Below are 13,712 nucleotides of genomic sequence, written 5' to 3' on the forward strand. Positions count from 1 at the left end.
AAAACAACATTATATGATGTAGGTTTATTCATTGACCAACAGGTCACATGCACGTGAGTTCCCAAGTTATACGTGTCTTTACATGAATAATTCCGAACAAGACCGTCCTCTCTTTGCAACTTCCTCTTTTTCACTTCCCCGAAGCGGACTCATGCGAGAGAAAGGGGACCACCGCAGAAGAACCACTCTGCGCCAAGCGATCAGTGGGGAAGAAAGAGGAAGTGCGCCGCAGTGGCCGCCGCCTTTCTACGCCCAGACAGTTCGACACTTCACTCGGACCAAAAAGACAGAGACGATCCAAAGGCTTGGCGGCCGTCATGGGCTTGTCCAATGCTAGATTCTGATTGGTTTACCACCACAACTGCCAGCTGAGCACGGCTGGGGAAGCGCTTGTTGTTAGTGTCTCTTATCTTATCGTACCCTCCTGTCGCCGCTGAAATTTTGAGTTGCACACCCCACTGGAAAGTCGAATTGACTGCAGAGGAGACCCCAGAATTTCAGGCGGTTTCGAGGTATCAACACTTCCATTTTCTTATCAGCAACGAACCTCTCCCGACTCATTGATTTCAACCTGACAACAACAACAACAACCCAACACCACACGCCACCCACACATATATCCAAAATGCCCGTTTTAAAACCTCTGTCGGGCGATGGCGAAGCCCCCAAGCAATTCAAGCAACCGTCGAGAAAGGGCAAGAAGGCATGGAGGAAGAATGTCGACGTTACAGAGGTCGAGCAGGGTCTCGATGAGTTGAACGCCCAGATCATCAAGGGGTACGAACGATGGCCCCTTACACACTCAAACACCCAATGACACCAAATTGGTTAACATGAATCGCATTATCACAGTGGTGTCATTGCCGAAAAGAAGTCCGATGAACTCTTCGCCATCGACGTCAAGCCCGATACCGAAATCACAAAGAAGCTCCCCAAGCAGTTCAAGAAGCCCTTGAAGGCCGACGAGATCCTCGCCCAGCGCTCTGCCGTCCCCGCCGTCTCTCTCAAGAAGCGCCCGGCTTCGGAAACCTCCGGCAAGGTCACCGACGGCGTCTTACCCTCCAAGCGTCTCCGTGCCACCTACGTCACCCAGAAGGAACTCACCCGCCTGAAGCGCGTCGCCGACGGCCACCACACCACTACCGTCGAGGTCGTCGACGCCACTTTCGACGCCTGGGCCGACCCGGAGGAAGCCAAGAAGAAGGAGGTCGAGGAGACGGTGTACAACTTCCTGCCCAAGGTCGAGAAGACCAAGGCCCCCAAGACGCTCACACAACAACCCATCTCCCTCGCCGCCACCGGCAAGCAGCTCCCTGCCGTGCCCAAGCCCAAGGGCGACAAGTCCTACAACCCCGCTTTCACCGACTACTCGGAGCGCTACCAGGAGGAGCTGCGCAAGGCCGAGGAGGCCGAGAAGAAGCGTCTGGAGGAACTCGAGAAGGAGCGTCTCAAGGCCGAAGCCGCCGCCAGGTCGCGCGCCGAAGCCGAGGCCGCCGAGAAGAGAGCCGAGCTGTCCGAGTGGGAGGATGATTCCGCCTGGGAAGGCGCCGAGAGCGACGCGGAGGGTTTGTCGTCCAAGAAGAAGCGGCCGGAGCGCAAGACGCAAGCGCAGCGCAACAAGATCAAGCGCCGCAAGGCCGAGGAGCAGCGTCTGAAGCACGAGGCGGCCATCAAGAAGAAGGAGGCCGAGGCCGCGCGGGTGAAGCAGATCGCCAAGGAACTCGCCGAGAAGGAGAGGCAGCTTGCGCTCCAAAAAGCCGAAAATGGCGAAGAGGACGACGGCAGTCTCGAGGACGATGACGACGTCGAGCTCCGTCGCAGGCAACTAGGCAAGTTCAAGTTGCCGGAGAAGGACCTCGAGCTGGTCCTGCCGGACGAGCTGCAGGATTCGCTGAGGCTGCTCAAGCCCGAGGGTAACCTGCTCAAAGACAGGTACAGGAATTTGCTGCTTAGAGGCAAGGTGGAGGCGAGGAGACACAACCCGTACAAGAAGCAGGCCAAGAAACAGATTACGGAGAAGTGGACTTTCAAGGATTTTACTTTGCAGTAAGCGTCTGGGTTTGGGGGTGGCATTTTTATACGGACACATATTCGGATTTGTTTGGTAATTGTTTCTTTCTTTTGCAAAATATTCCCTTTTTCGGTTTTTTAGTACATGTTTAAACACAGTGGCGTTATTGCGGTTCTCCTACTTCAAGATGGTCTTTTTGAGTGCAATAAAACTTTTATATGGGGTTCTTTAAATCGCATTTGTTCTAATTTCCCAATCAAACGGAAGTGATTCACAAAATGTTTGATGATCCAAGAAACTGTTGACATGACTTGTAAAAAAAACATCAGCAAAACCATACACACCGCATATAAACCACTCTCCCTTCGAAGGCAGAGACACACGGCCGGCCTTTCTTTAACATGGGGGAAAACCTTGGCCCATGTTGCTTCTCTTCTTCCTCTTTTAATCTTCCGGCACACTGATTCCATTGCCCGAACCATTCCAAGGAGATTTTCTGACTCTCGGCCTAATCCAGTGGGTTGCATTCGCAGCATCCCGGCTTTTGCAACTGCAACTGGCTGACACCAATCAGCTGTCTATAGTTAAAACAACAAGCGAATAGATGAAGTAGGCACAGTATGAGAAAAAGGCTCTAATGTCATAAGAGGTATCACTCAAAAAAAAAAAAAAAAAAAAAAAAAAAAAAAGAGACTTAGGTTTCTGGCTTGAGGAAAACATTGGTGGTGGTAGAAAAGATTTTGGGCCTTCGAGGGTCTTGGAAGTGTATGTGCCCATCTATGGTATAGCACAGGGACCGGTGCATTGTGTGGATAGGTTCTGACGGATATTACTTTGTTTGTTTGCATTATCTACATAAATGGATATATCTTTTCCAACCATACCTTAGCAACAATCACTGTCTCCCCTCCCACCAACCTGTTACTCACTTCACTTCACTTACAACCAACTCCTATGTATTACATTACCATCTGCAACTTCTTCCTCCTTTATTCTTCCCATACTCTCCCCTCTTCTTCTCACCCCTCGCCACACCTCACCAACCTTACTCAAAGCAACAAATCCCCTTGCGCTCCATTCATCCCACCACCATTCATCCCGCCACCATTCATACTACCCATACCACCACCCATACCATTCATCCCCCCCATGCCTCCCATACCCGGCTGATACGCCGAGCTCTGACTAACCACATACCCCTGACCATATCCATGGCCCGCATCCCCACCGAAACTGTCTCCAGGCTGCTGTATCTGCATCCCCCTCATCTGCTGCGCAAAGTACTCGTCCGCATCATTAACCGCCGCTTGCTGGGATGCTTGCTGGCTTACTTGCTGCGAGAAGTAGGCGTCTGCGTCGTGGACTGCTTGTGCTAGGTTACCTTGACTTTGGGTATTGGTAGTGTTGCTGTTGGGGGGAGCGGGACGAGAGCCAGGTACGCGAGGATCGAAATCAGAAGGTTGCTGTCCCTGATTAAACTGCGAAAGACTCTTCGGGTTGGGTAGTTGGACAGCTTCAGGGTAGTCCGGTCGTTGCAAGCACGGACTATCGTGTAGCTTCCTCGGCCTGGCATTTCGGAACACCGTATGCACGGGCTTCAGGTAAACGGTGGCTAGGGTTCCCACGTTCAAACACATCTCTTCAAGGGTAACAGGGTCAAGTTTTTCGCTCTCGGCCGTGATGGCGGGTTTCTCGCCCATTACGATCCGCTTGGCCGATTCCATGTCTGTGGACAGTAAGCGCCAGTACATGTAGGCGCGGTCGCGCAGGTCCGGGTTGTCGGTTTCTTCTGTGGCCCATTTTAGGACCTTGGGGACGAGTTCTTGGCCTTTGGTAGGGCGCTGGATGAAGAGTTTGACTGTTGCTGTGAGCAGGGCGAGTTGTACCTCGACAGGTTCCTCGGCGAAACTGTACAGGAAGTCTTCGAGGAGGGCGTCGCTGTTTTCGATGCGAGAGGCGTATTGGCCTATTACCCATACCATGGCTGCTTTGGCTTCGGGCTCGTCGAGGGAGTCGAGATGTTCGCAGAGGGTGCCGATGATGGACTCGTATTGGTTCGGGTACTTGCGGAAGATGTTGCGGATGACGACCGTGGCTTCTTGCACAATGTAAGTGACTTTCGTGGAGACTAACTCCAAAAGCAGGTTGATGCACCGTTTGGCGGCCGGCTCAATCTTAATGGCCAGCTTGCCGATGGCGCGGACAGCCTTGCGGACGAAGTGGACGTCGATTTCCGTGGCGTACTCGCGCAGTTCGGTCAGGACTTCGTCGATGTTCTTCTCGTTGGCGAGCATGAAGATAAGCTCCAGCTTGGTGACCTTGACGTAGATGGGGTCGTTGTACTTGCAGAAGAAGACGCGGATGTCGTTCCGCAACACTTCGGGACGGCGCTGGAGGATGAGGAGCGCGTTGCGCAGGGCGAGGTATTGCACTTCTGGACCCTTGGCTAGGAGGGTGACTAGTGGTGGAGAGAGTTTTCGGCAGAGGGCGGAGATTTGCTTTTGGTCGGAGATGTAGTTCATGAGGTAAAGGATTACGCGAATACAGGTGAGGACTACCGAGGAGTTGGAGTGTGAAAGGCGTGGGGCGATGCGCTCGGCTAGGAGAAGGGCTTCGCCGGATTCTTGAGGGACGTAGGACATCAGTGCCTCGAGGATGTAGGTTTGGCCCCATCTGTTCGCTGTCAGTGTCCGTTACTATACCCTGCATGGCAAAGGGGGGACCTACTCAGAGCAGTCGGCCAGAATGGCAACCATCTTGGAGGCATTGCTGTAGTCGATAGTGAGTTTGATAGCATCACTTCTCTCCCAAATATCCATCAAGCTTGCAAGAGCGCTGGCCACCACTGTTGGGTTGTCGTCCCTCAGGAGGTTGTTGAGTCTGTCGATGAGATCCGAAGCCTCAACCATGTGTCTATCATGGTCGTAAAGCTTGGCAACGCAAAAAGCAGCCGTCTTGCGGACATAGGGGTCGATGTCGCGAAGAAGGTGCTTGACTAGTGGCACGGTAGCCTCCACAAACTCTCGCACGTGGATATAGGACATGGTCCGTAGGGCGAGGGCGCGGACAAGGGGGTTTGGATCTTCCATGTCCTGGTTTTTGTTAATGACAACATCGTTAAAGAGTGGTAAACGTGATGACTTACATGCTCCAGAACCGGGATTGCTTTTACCGCAATATCAGGCCTCATCCTCGCATAGTTGACCAGATATAAGAAGCACATCTTCTTGATTTCCAGGGACTGAATGGCCATGCAGGCGACAATATCGGGGAACAAGCCAACCATGTCATTGTTGCTCATGGTCATGTTGGCGACAATCTTTTTCAGGGCAATCTTCTTTTGGGTAAAGTTCTTGTCCTTCTTGCTGCCGCTGTTCAGCTCGAGGCGTAGCTCGGCTACTTTGCCCTGTCGAGTTTGAGGTAAGCCTAGGTTCGGAGGGACTGGGAATGCGACAAACATGGTTGCGGTGTTCATGAGGAAGTCAGGGGTAGCTCATGTGTGTGTTTTTTGCCATCAAGGTTCGCGATGTTGAAGAGAAACAGCAATGGAAGCAAGGGAGGAGATACAGGAGCTGAGCTGAGTTGGATGGGAGGGGGTTGTAGACAAAGCAACGGCATATCCCGAAGAAAAAGGGAAGTCCCGTCTAACAAACAAATATTCAATCTTACCCTCGCGAACAGCTTGGAGTCTCCTCCTCCCTGTGTGGTCGACATGTTGTTGGCTGCTTGTTGTAGTGTGTATTATTATCGTCCACCTCCTCACTTTCTGCTATCCCTATTTTGGTCGATTCGAACCCGGTGATGCGATTGCGATGCGACAAAACCGATGGAATGGACGAATGGCAAACGGGCTCGGCGCGGGCGCAAGGTGTGGTGGTGTGGTAGACAAGAAAAAGCCCCCCCTCTTGGTGAACACACAAGGATATTGTTTGCGATATCGCGAATTCGACAACCGATGTACAGCAGATGAGATGGGGTGTCACAGGCACCCTCTTGCTTGTCCTCCTCTTTGTTTCAGCCTTAAAGTTGCGTCGTCAAATATTTGATGCCCGTTTCGGAGGTCCGGTTGAGGCAAGGTAGTCGTCGATGATGGATCGCGATGCTCGTCGTCGCCGTTGTCGTCGGTGTCTCGGTATGCTCGGTGTAGTGTCTGTCCGGCGGCGCAAACTACCCTCCACTTGCTGTTCGTTGTTGATGGGATGAAACAGCCTCCTTGTCGCAAAACTCCCAAGTCCAGACAATAACAAAAGATGATGTTTAGTTCAAATTGCCGACTTCGCCGGGGGGTGTTGAATGGAAATAATGCTCTGTTCACCGGTTGGGGCGTCCCCTGAACCGTCGAATTAATTACGGCACCCGCCTCCTAGTCAGCGATCGCGAACCCTGCGACTTGCCGCTTTGGCGCCGTCAACACTGAACACCCACTGGATGGCCCCTTCTGCCAGTGAGCGGCTGGCACGCTTCAGTGGAGCTCCGTAGCATCATCAACAGACGCACGGTCCCCACCACTCAGCGTCCAGCGTGGGGAAGCGGCTCAAATAGTGGGGCCCTTCTTTCAGGGACAGCTACAGAAGCACGGACTCCATCACGTACACGTTGTGTCTCCTCCCGGCGTCATCGCATCGCATTCCATCTGATCCCGCCAGCTTCAACCTCCTTCACCAACACTTCCACATGGACGATATCACGACATCGCTAAGCGCATCCATACCGCCCACCATGACCGACCTCAAACCCGTTGCCGACCCCTCCCCGAGATGGGTAACCGACCTCACCAACCCACCGCCTCACAAGTCCAAGCCGGCTAGCATCCCCGATCCTCCAGGCTACTCGTCGCAAGCCGTGTCCGGTCCTTCCAAGGTATAATAACCCCCAAGCACCATCATCACCTTGTACACAGCTAACCAATTGACCAACAGAAGAAAGATGTCTCCCGCCCCGCCGGCCGCCAACAACCCTCGCCCGAACAGATGGACACGCTCAAGCTCAAAAAGGCCTGGGAAGTCGCCCTCGCCCCCGCCAAGAACCTCCCCATGACCCTCATCATGATGTACATGTCCGGCAACTCTCTTCAGATCTTCAGCATCATGATGGTGTTCATGGCCTTCAAGAACCCCATCATGGGTCTGTTGGGCACCAACCAGGCCTTTGAGAGGTTCGAGACGGACAGCAACAGGGGGTCTATTCTACAGGTGAAGGCGGCGTATGTGCTTATGCAGGTGTTGGCGTTGGCGGTGGGTGTGTGGAAGATTAATAGTATGGGGCTGTTACCGTGAGTTATCCTGGGAAGACCGTCAAGAAAAGGGTTGGGTGGGATGATTGCTAACTTGGTGAATACAGGACAACGAGATCGGACTGGCTTGCTTGGGAAGTGCGCAGGGAACCGCTGGAACATGCTATTCCAGCATTGTCGTTATAGGTGCATCGAGTTTAGTCGACAATGACAACGGAGACTTTGTCAACCTCACTCTTACTATACACGTCCTAAATACGCATATCACCAGCGACAGATACGGTTCTAGAACGGAAGACCATTGATGATACATTATGCGACCCCGTTTCGGATTAAAGCAGCGCATTCTGAACCAGGGGCATTATGTACACACAATGACACGAACATCTGTACTATAAAGCAGCACGGCGACAGATCCTAGGCGGCACCGGAGAGGACTCGGAGATGGAAGCAACTGCAGACGATGAGGAGCTGAAACCACCGGAGCTTTCTCCGATATACCTACGTGCTCCGTATGCAACGCAGTGCGAATACCTGAAATCGGCGAAGACCTGCTCGACAAGGCTCCCGGGGGATATGTATGACGAGGAAGGCAAGATGGAACGGGGAAGACGCGAGACAGGTGGGAACTTGGAACAAGGTTCTGACAAACTTGACAACACCTCAAAAGTACAGTTTCACCCCCGGCAGCTTGGTTAGCTAGGTGCGATCTGTTTATCCGAGCAACTCCCTCTTTCGGGGAAACGCCCCTTCTTGTGACCCCTCGGCATGGTCCTATCTTCGTGTAGAGGATAGGCTGTCGACAGACCGAGAATGTTATCAAATTGCAACATTCGTCTAACAGCGACATACCATGGCCTCTAGCACGCGCCATTTGCGGTTTCGTTTGCACCGGGAATCTGCTATCCTAGGAAAATTTGCATTGCAGACAGTTGGATGCCTCTCGAGATGAACTACTTTGCCATAACCAAAACACGAAAAGAGTCATGCTAGTAATGCCGAAGAGACTCCCACAGTCGGGGACACGGCCCAGAATGATACATTTTCCTTGGCACAACCAAGTTCATCTTCACCAAAACCAACCAACCAATCACACACCATATTCTAACTGGAAGCTCAGGGGTAACAACAAGTTAAACAACCCCTTCAACAACAACCTCGCTAGTGCTACCCTGCGAAACCCCATACTTTGCACTAACAAGACTGACTACGTAACTCTAGGCAGCAACGGACGACCAACGGACGACCAACGGCGGTTTGGGAGATTGAGGTTGCATTGGACCCGGGCAGTCTTCCCAGTTAAACTTCGGTCACTCGCCCTTGAGTTTCTTCTATTCCCCGCTATTTCCAAAACGACGGAGTATCCATTTGCGATTTGCGATTTGCTAGTACTTTGCAGAGTTTGCTTTGTTCCAGGGTTGGCTGGAATGGGAAACATGTCACGATACCTATGACGGCATATCTTATTCAGGCTGTCTCGCCCGAGGCTTTCCTTCGCTTGTGAATGTCTCTAGTATGTAGTGTATGTACGGTTCTTGCAGGGGTTGTCTACCTGGTCTGCGCTCTACTAGGTTGTGTCGTCGTTTTTTTTCTTTTTCTCTCTGCCAGGCTTCTTGCCGAAACCGAGCTTAGCATTTCTGTTTTTCCGGAAAGTCTCTGATTGAGAAAGACTGTATGTCATGTGGCTGTGTGGCTATGTACTTGGTTTATGGTATAGGGCGCGGGGAAAGTGAAGATCACCGTCAATCACTAACGTGTACTGAGCTCAGCCTTCTTACACCAACTAGTACCGAGCGAGTAAGCTACCGAACGAAAAGTAACATGTGAAGAGAGACTACCGACGGCAGCCGCATGGCAATGGATGTCAACAACACCGGCAGAGACGTAGCAATATTGAACTCGGTTGGACATAACCGGCTTCTGACAGTCGACAGTCGACGACTAGTAGCGAGACTCACAGGATACTTGACGATATCTTCCTTCCCTTTGACACCCGTGGAATTGCAAAAAGACAAAGGGAGGGTTCAGGCCTTCAGGGGTAAAAGACAAAAGACGGAAAGTTCACAAGGATTCTTTGACACTAGCAAGGCCTCGCAGGCCCAACAAGAGCGCCAAGCCGGAGAGTCTTCCTTGTCAGTGTCACTCCTGTCATTTTAAAGACAGTGATATGGGGGTTTTCGGCTTTTTTTTTTTTTTGCTGGGTTGCTTTCTCTTCCCCTGGGGTTCCTCTTTTTCTTGAACAGCCTTTCTACCTTGGGTTAAGATCCAAGGATACCGCAACCAAAAGGTTAAGGCCAGGTGAGTCAGGGAATATTACGTCAAAACTACCTAGGCAAACTAGGCAACATCCGGTCTACAGCTCGCCCACTTCCCGAATTTGGGAATGAGGGAGGGTGACAATGGTCACCAACTTGCATATCACAGCCATCAGGCATGGGCGAGTACTGCTTACACTAGACTAGGTGGTTTAGTTCTGATTTGTTACCATGGGGCTTGTTACCATGAGATAGTAGCCTCGGCCGTATGATACTACCCTGTCATGTATGTGTCATAATATGTGATTCATATAAAAAGCTGGTGGTCTCCCACCAGACACTTGTTAAGTGCCGGAAGGATTTGTTCCTTCTTGAAACTCTTCACCTTTTCCATCATCACTTACAAGCTATAGTCTTGTTGTTGTGAGATAAAAGGGGAAAAAATAAGACTATCTTAGACAAGATGCTCGCCGGCTTGAGTATCGGCCTGAGAGGCCTTCAGGTATGTTTTACTTATTCCTATAACCTGAAGTTGGACTCATCAACTACGCCCATTACATCAACCCCTTCTCTACTTAGCTCATGCTTTATGTTCTCTTTCATCCATGATCGCTTCCCTCCACTTTTACCATGTCCCACGTACATGTTCCCCGGGCCATCATCATCAACCCCTCCCGTCTTCTACCTCATCCACCCAAAGTCCACTTCACCACATTTCCCGCCCGCCACCCACCGCATCCTTTCTTCCTCTTCCTCTTCTCCAAAAAGCCAGCACCTAACTCTTGATACATGTAAACAGATCGTCTTCGGCGCCGTAATCATCGGTCTCTCCGTACAATTCATCACCGCCCAAAAGATCGGTTCCGCAGCAACCACCACCAAATACTCCGTCTTCACAGGTGCCTACGGCATTATCGAAGGGTTTCTGGGTCTCGCTGCGCTGTTTCTCAGTTTCATCCCGGATATTATCGTGTTGGGGGCAGATGCCGTTGGTGCCCTTGTCCTTCTTGCAGGCGGAATCGTACGTTTTTTTCTTTTTTTCTTCTTTTATCCCCTTATTCCATGCTTCTCCTTCCTTATTCCTTCCCTTCGGTGTTCTTGTAGATAGGGTGTGTGACATGTGCTGACACCGACGAACAAAAAAACAGGCCTGGGCAATAGGTACCCGCTCCACTTCCTGCACCGACATTTCCAAAGCCGAGAAAATCCTCGACAACAACTTGCTCAACCAGGGCAAGCGCAAGTACAAGGGGGATTGGTACTACGGCATTTTGGACGGCAACCCGAGCGAAAAGGAGCTGTGGAGCAGGCTGCAGAGTAGCTGCAAGAAGGGGCTGGCGGACGAGATCTTCCAGTTTTTGGCGTTTGCGGTTTTGGCGGTGTTGTTGATTGTGGGATGGATTAGGTGGAGGAAGGGGAAGGGTGGTGGTGCGGGATCGAGGAGGACTTATGTTTAGGGGTCTAGGGTAGGGGGTGGTGTTGAGGGTCTAAAAGGGAATGGGAGGGTTATGAAAGGGGAAGGGACAAGAAGAAGAGAAAAGAGGAAGAGAAGAGATGAAGAGAAGAGAGGAAGAGGAAAATGTGGACAGAAAGACATAATGATAATGGGAACAAAAAGGATATAAATACGGAATGGGTTGGACAAGACTCGAGGATAATGTAATGACTAAAGTTGAGATACCTGTTGTTATGATGAAAGAAAAGATACTCGTCAACGCTTGAAACGCCGCCGTCAATTGGATTAAAAATCAACTTAACCAATGGTCTGAGGTGCTTTGAGGCAAGGCGAGTAGAACATTAGACTGCATCTTTTCTGCTTTGTTGAGTCCATGCTACATTGATAATGGTGTACGTAGAAAAGAAGACACCTTAACATTGAAGTTAATCTGGAGTCAGAGTCAGCATATATCCCAGCGAGATCTTCTTCAAGCCTTCTTTTATTGCTGCCTGTCTAAGTTCTCCACCTCTACCATACCTCTCCCACATCCCCTTCCTCGAGAGTCTAGATCTAACGCCCATCAACCCCCCAAATCCGATCCCACCCTTTCTTACTAACTCTCAACGGCCCATCCAGCCTCCCAAACCTCGCCTCCTCCCCGCTGCTCGCCTCCGGTAAACACACCCACTCCCTTACACAATCAGGCACCTCCTCCTTGATATGCGAAATACAAATCAGAGCTTGCTGGTCCGTCAACCCATGCACCTTGACCTTTCCAGTCCTGGCTTGCTCGCTGTCTACCACCTCCAGTGGTGCGACCGAAATCCCTTTACTACCACTACCCGAAGGAGCAGGTGAGGTACCAGAGGCACAAGTAGCGGTAGCAGCGGCAGTAGCAGAGGCAAAAGTCTTGCTCTCGCCGTGAATAAGGAATAACATGCACTTATCCCTAACCGCATCATCCATACCGCTAAAGGCTTCATCCAGGACAACGATATCAGGGTTCTTAACGATTGCTCTCAGGAAGAGGAGCAAGCGCTGGGAAGAAAAGGGTAATTCACCGAATTGGTAATCTTTTGCCCACTTCAATCGCTCTTCCTCTTTGGCAACCTCTGCCAACTCATCAGGTGTATGTTGGCTGCGTTTCGCAAAAGAAGGATTAAGTTCATGAGCAAACCACTTCAACGTCGCTTCCACCTTTTCTCTCGCCTCATGCGTGATTTTCGGCACCGAAGAAAAAGTATCTGCCCAAGCGGACTCTAACACAGCCCTAACCGTCAAGCGGCGGGGCATATGCTGATGGATCTCTGGGCTGGAATGGCCGACGCGGGATTGGATGTCCCAGAAGGTTAGGGGGCGTTGACCTGACCCTGGTTCTGGCAGGCGGGACCGACCGAATAGTTTGATAGGGAGAGAATATGTCTGCGGGTGGTCGGAGCAGAGTAAGGACACGATGGTCGTCTTGCCGGATCCATTGGGGCCGAAGACTCCCCAGCGGGATCCGCGGCGGACGGTCCAGTGCAGGCCTGAAGGCCAGTTACCTAGGACGGCCTTGGTGCCGTAGCGGACTGTGACGCCTGACATTTCGACCAGGGGTTCTCCTTCTTTCTCTGGGGTAGAGGCATCAATGATAGGGGCTTGGTTAGTCGGCGAACGCGTCAACTCTTCAGCTAACCCCTCCCCCTTGATCCCGTCATTGGTAAGAGTTCGACCGATGTCAATAAGAGCATGAACTGGCATCGTCTCATCTTCAGTCAGTCCGCCCTTCCACACTCCTCTTACATAAGCCCTCAGTCCATCTAACACCGTCCCCCGTTCACCCATGGCGCCCACCTGGCTATCTGTCCTCAGATAAACCAAATGCGTGATCCACTCCGGCAACGGATCCTGCGGTCTAGCAGCTAGTATAAGTCTGGGACTCTTCTTCTCCGCCAAACTTTCCAACAACGGACTCAGTCCCGCAACAGTAGCAGGATCCAGTCCCATAAAGGGTTCATCCAGCAACAACACCTCGGGGTCGGTGAACAGTGCCCTAGCGATCCTCGCTCTTCGACCCTGGCCGTTCGACAAGAACGACACGGGTAGGCCCAGCAAAGTGTCCAGTCTGAGATCAACAACCACCCTCTCGAATAATTCCGGGTCGACCTGGTACTCCCCAGGCATATGACTAGGATTCAACTCCGTGTTCCCAAGTAACCAATCCCTGACCGAAAAATCCGTTTGTTCCCTGTGACTTTCGTAGCGAGCGGAGATGTAACTTGAGGCAGCAGCGCCTAGGCCGCCCGAGGTGGAAGTGGCGTCGAATCCGACATATTGGATTGCTTTGGAGGGGTTTCCTCTCAACCTGGGGGCTACTTCGTCGGTGGAGAGGTAGGGAAAGGAGCGCGCGGTGGGCGGGAAGCAGAGGTATGAACCGCGGAGAAGTTGTAAGAAGGTGGTTTTGCCGGATTGGGAGGGGCCGAGGATGGCCCAGTTATGAGGGGAGGAAGGGTGGGAGGGGAGGGTGAGGGTTAGGTTACTGAAGAGTGGTGGGTTGGGATGACTGTGAGAAAGATGGGAGGGGTGGGAGGAGGGTTGGTGACGGTAGAAGGTGCCGTTGGTGATGCGTATTATGGGGGGACGGGCAGTCCCGGGTGGTGGGAAACGCATTTTCTGTGAAATTGAAGATTTATAAGGAGAGGTGAAGCTTGGATGTGCCGGACATCTCAAGTCATCTCAAATGAAGTAAAGAGACGTGTACACTAAGTGAGTGACCTGGTGATGATGATAGATGGA

The 13,712-nt window shown here is 51.8% G+C and overlaps 5 protein-coding genes across 5 annotated transcripts; 3 read left to right on the plus strand and 2 right to left on the minus strand.

Moving 5' to 3' along the window:
• The first annotated feature begins 97 nt into the window (after positions 1–97).
• On the plus strand, positions 98–2,358 carry SMAC4_07168 (60S ribosome subunit biogenesis protein NOP53). The gene is made up of 2 exons (XM_003347263.2): positions 98–777; positions 853–2,358. The coding sequence occupies exons 1-2, from the start codon at positions 626–628 to the stop codon at positions 2,048–2,050; spliced, it is 1,350 nt and encodes a 449-aa protein (XP_003347311.1). The 5' UTR covers positions 98–625; the 3' UTR covers positions 2,051–2,358.
• A 445-nt stretch (positions 2,359–2,803) lies between these two features.
• On the minus strand, positions 2,804–5,659 carry SMAC4_07169 (uncharacterized protein). Its single transcript, XM_066090580.1, has 3 exons — positions 5,157–5,659; positions 4,739–5,103; positions 2,804–4,684 (listed from the first exon to the last, which is right to left on the minus strand). Exons 1-3 carry the CDS (start codon positions 5,484–5,486, stop codon positions 3,061–3,063), a joined length of 2,319 nt encoding a protein of 772 aa, XP_065946358.1. The 5' UTR covers positions 5,487–5,659; the 3' UTR covers positions 2,804–3,060.
• Positions 5,660–6,632: 973 nt separating this feature from the next.
• On the plus strand, positions 6,633–9,290 carry SMAC4_07170 (uncharacterized protein). The gene is made up of 3 exons (XM_024655868.2): positions 6,633–6,871; positions 6,931–7,283; positions 7,352–9,290. The coding sequence occupies exons 1-3, from the start codon at positions 6,686–6,688 to the stop codon at positions 7,428–7,430; spliced, it is 618 nt and encodes a 205-aa protein (XP_024511690.1). The 5' UTR covers positions 6,633–6,685; the 3' UTR covers positions 7,431–9,290.
• A 515-nt stretch (positions 9,291–9,805) lies between these two features.
• On the plus strand, positions 9,806–11,302 carry SMAC4_07171 (uncharacterized protein). The gene is made up of 3 exons (XM_003347266.2): positions 9,806–10,001; positions 10,299–10,520; positions 10,648–11,302. Exons 1-3 carry the CDS (start codon positions 9,963–9,965, stop codon positions 10,954–10,956), a joined length of 570 nt encoding a protein of 189 aa, XP_003347314.1. The 5' UTR covers positions 9,806–9,962; the 3' UTR covers positions 10,957–11,302.
• A 205-nt stretch (positions 11,303–11,507) lies between these two features.
• Positions 11,508–13,586, minus strand: SMAC4_07172 (uncharacterized protein; the record flags this gene model as incomplete). The annotated part of the gene is made up of 1 exon (XM_003347267.1): positions 11,508–13,586. One exon carries the CDS (start codon positions 13,584–13,586, stop codon positions 11,508–11,510), a length of 2,079 nt encoding a protein of 692 aa, XP_003347315.1.
• Between the last annotated feature and the right edge of the window lie 126 nt (positions 13,587–13,712).

This window comes from Sordaria macrospora, chromosome 3 (assembly GCF_033870435.1).
Source record: "Sordaria macrospora chromosome 3, complete sequence".
NCBI classification, from domain to species: Eukaryota; Fungi; Ascomycota; class Sordariomycetes; order Sordariales; family Sordariaceae; genus Sordaria; species Sordaria macrospora.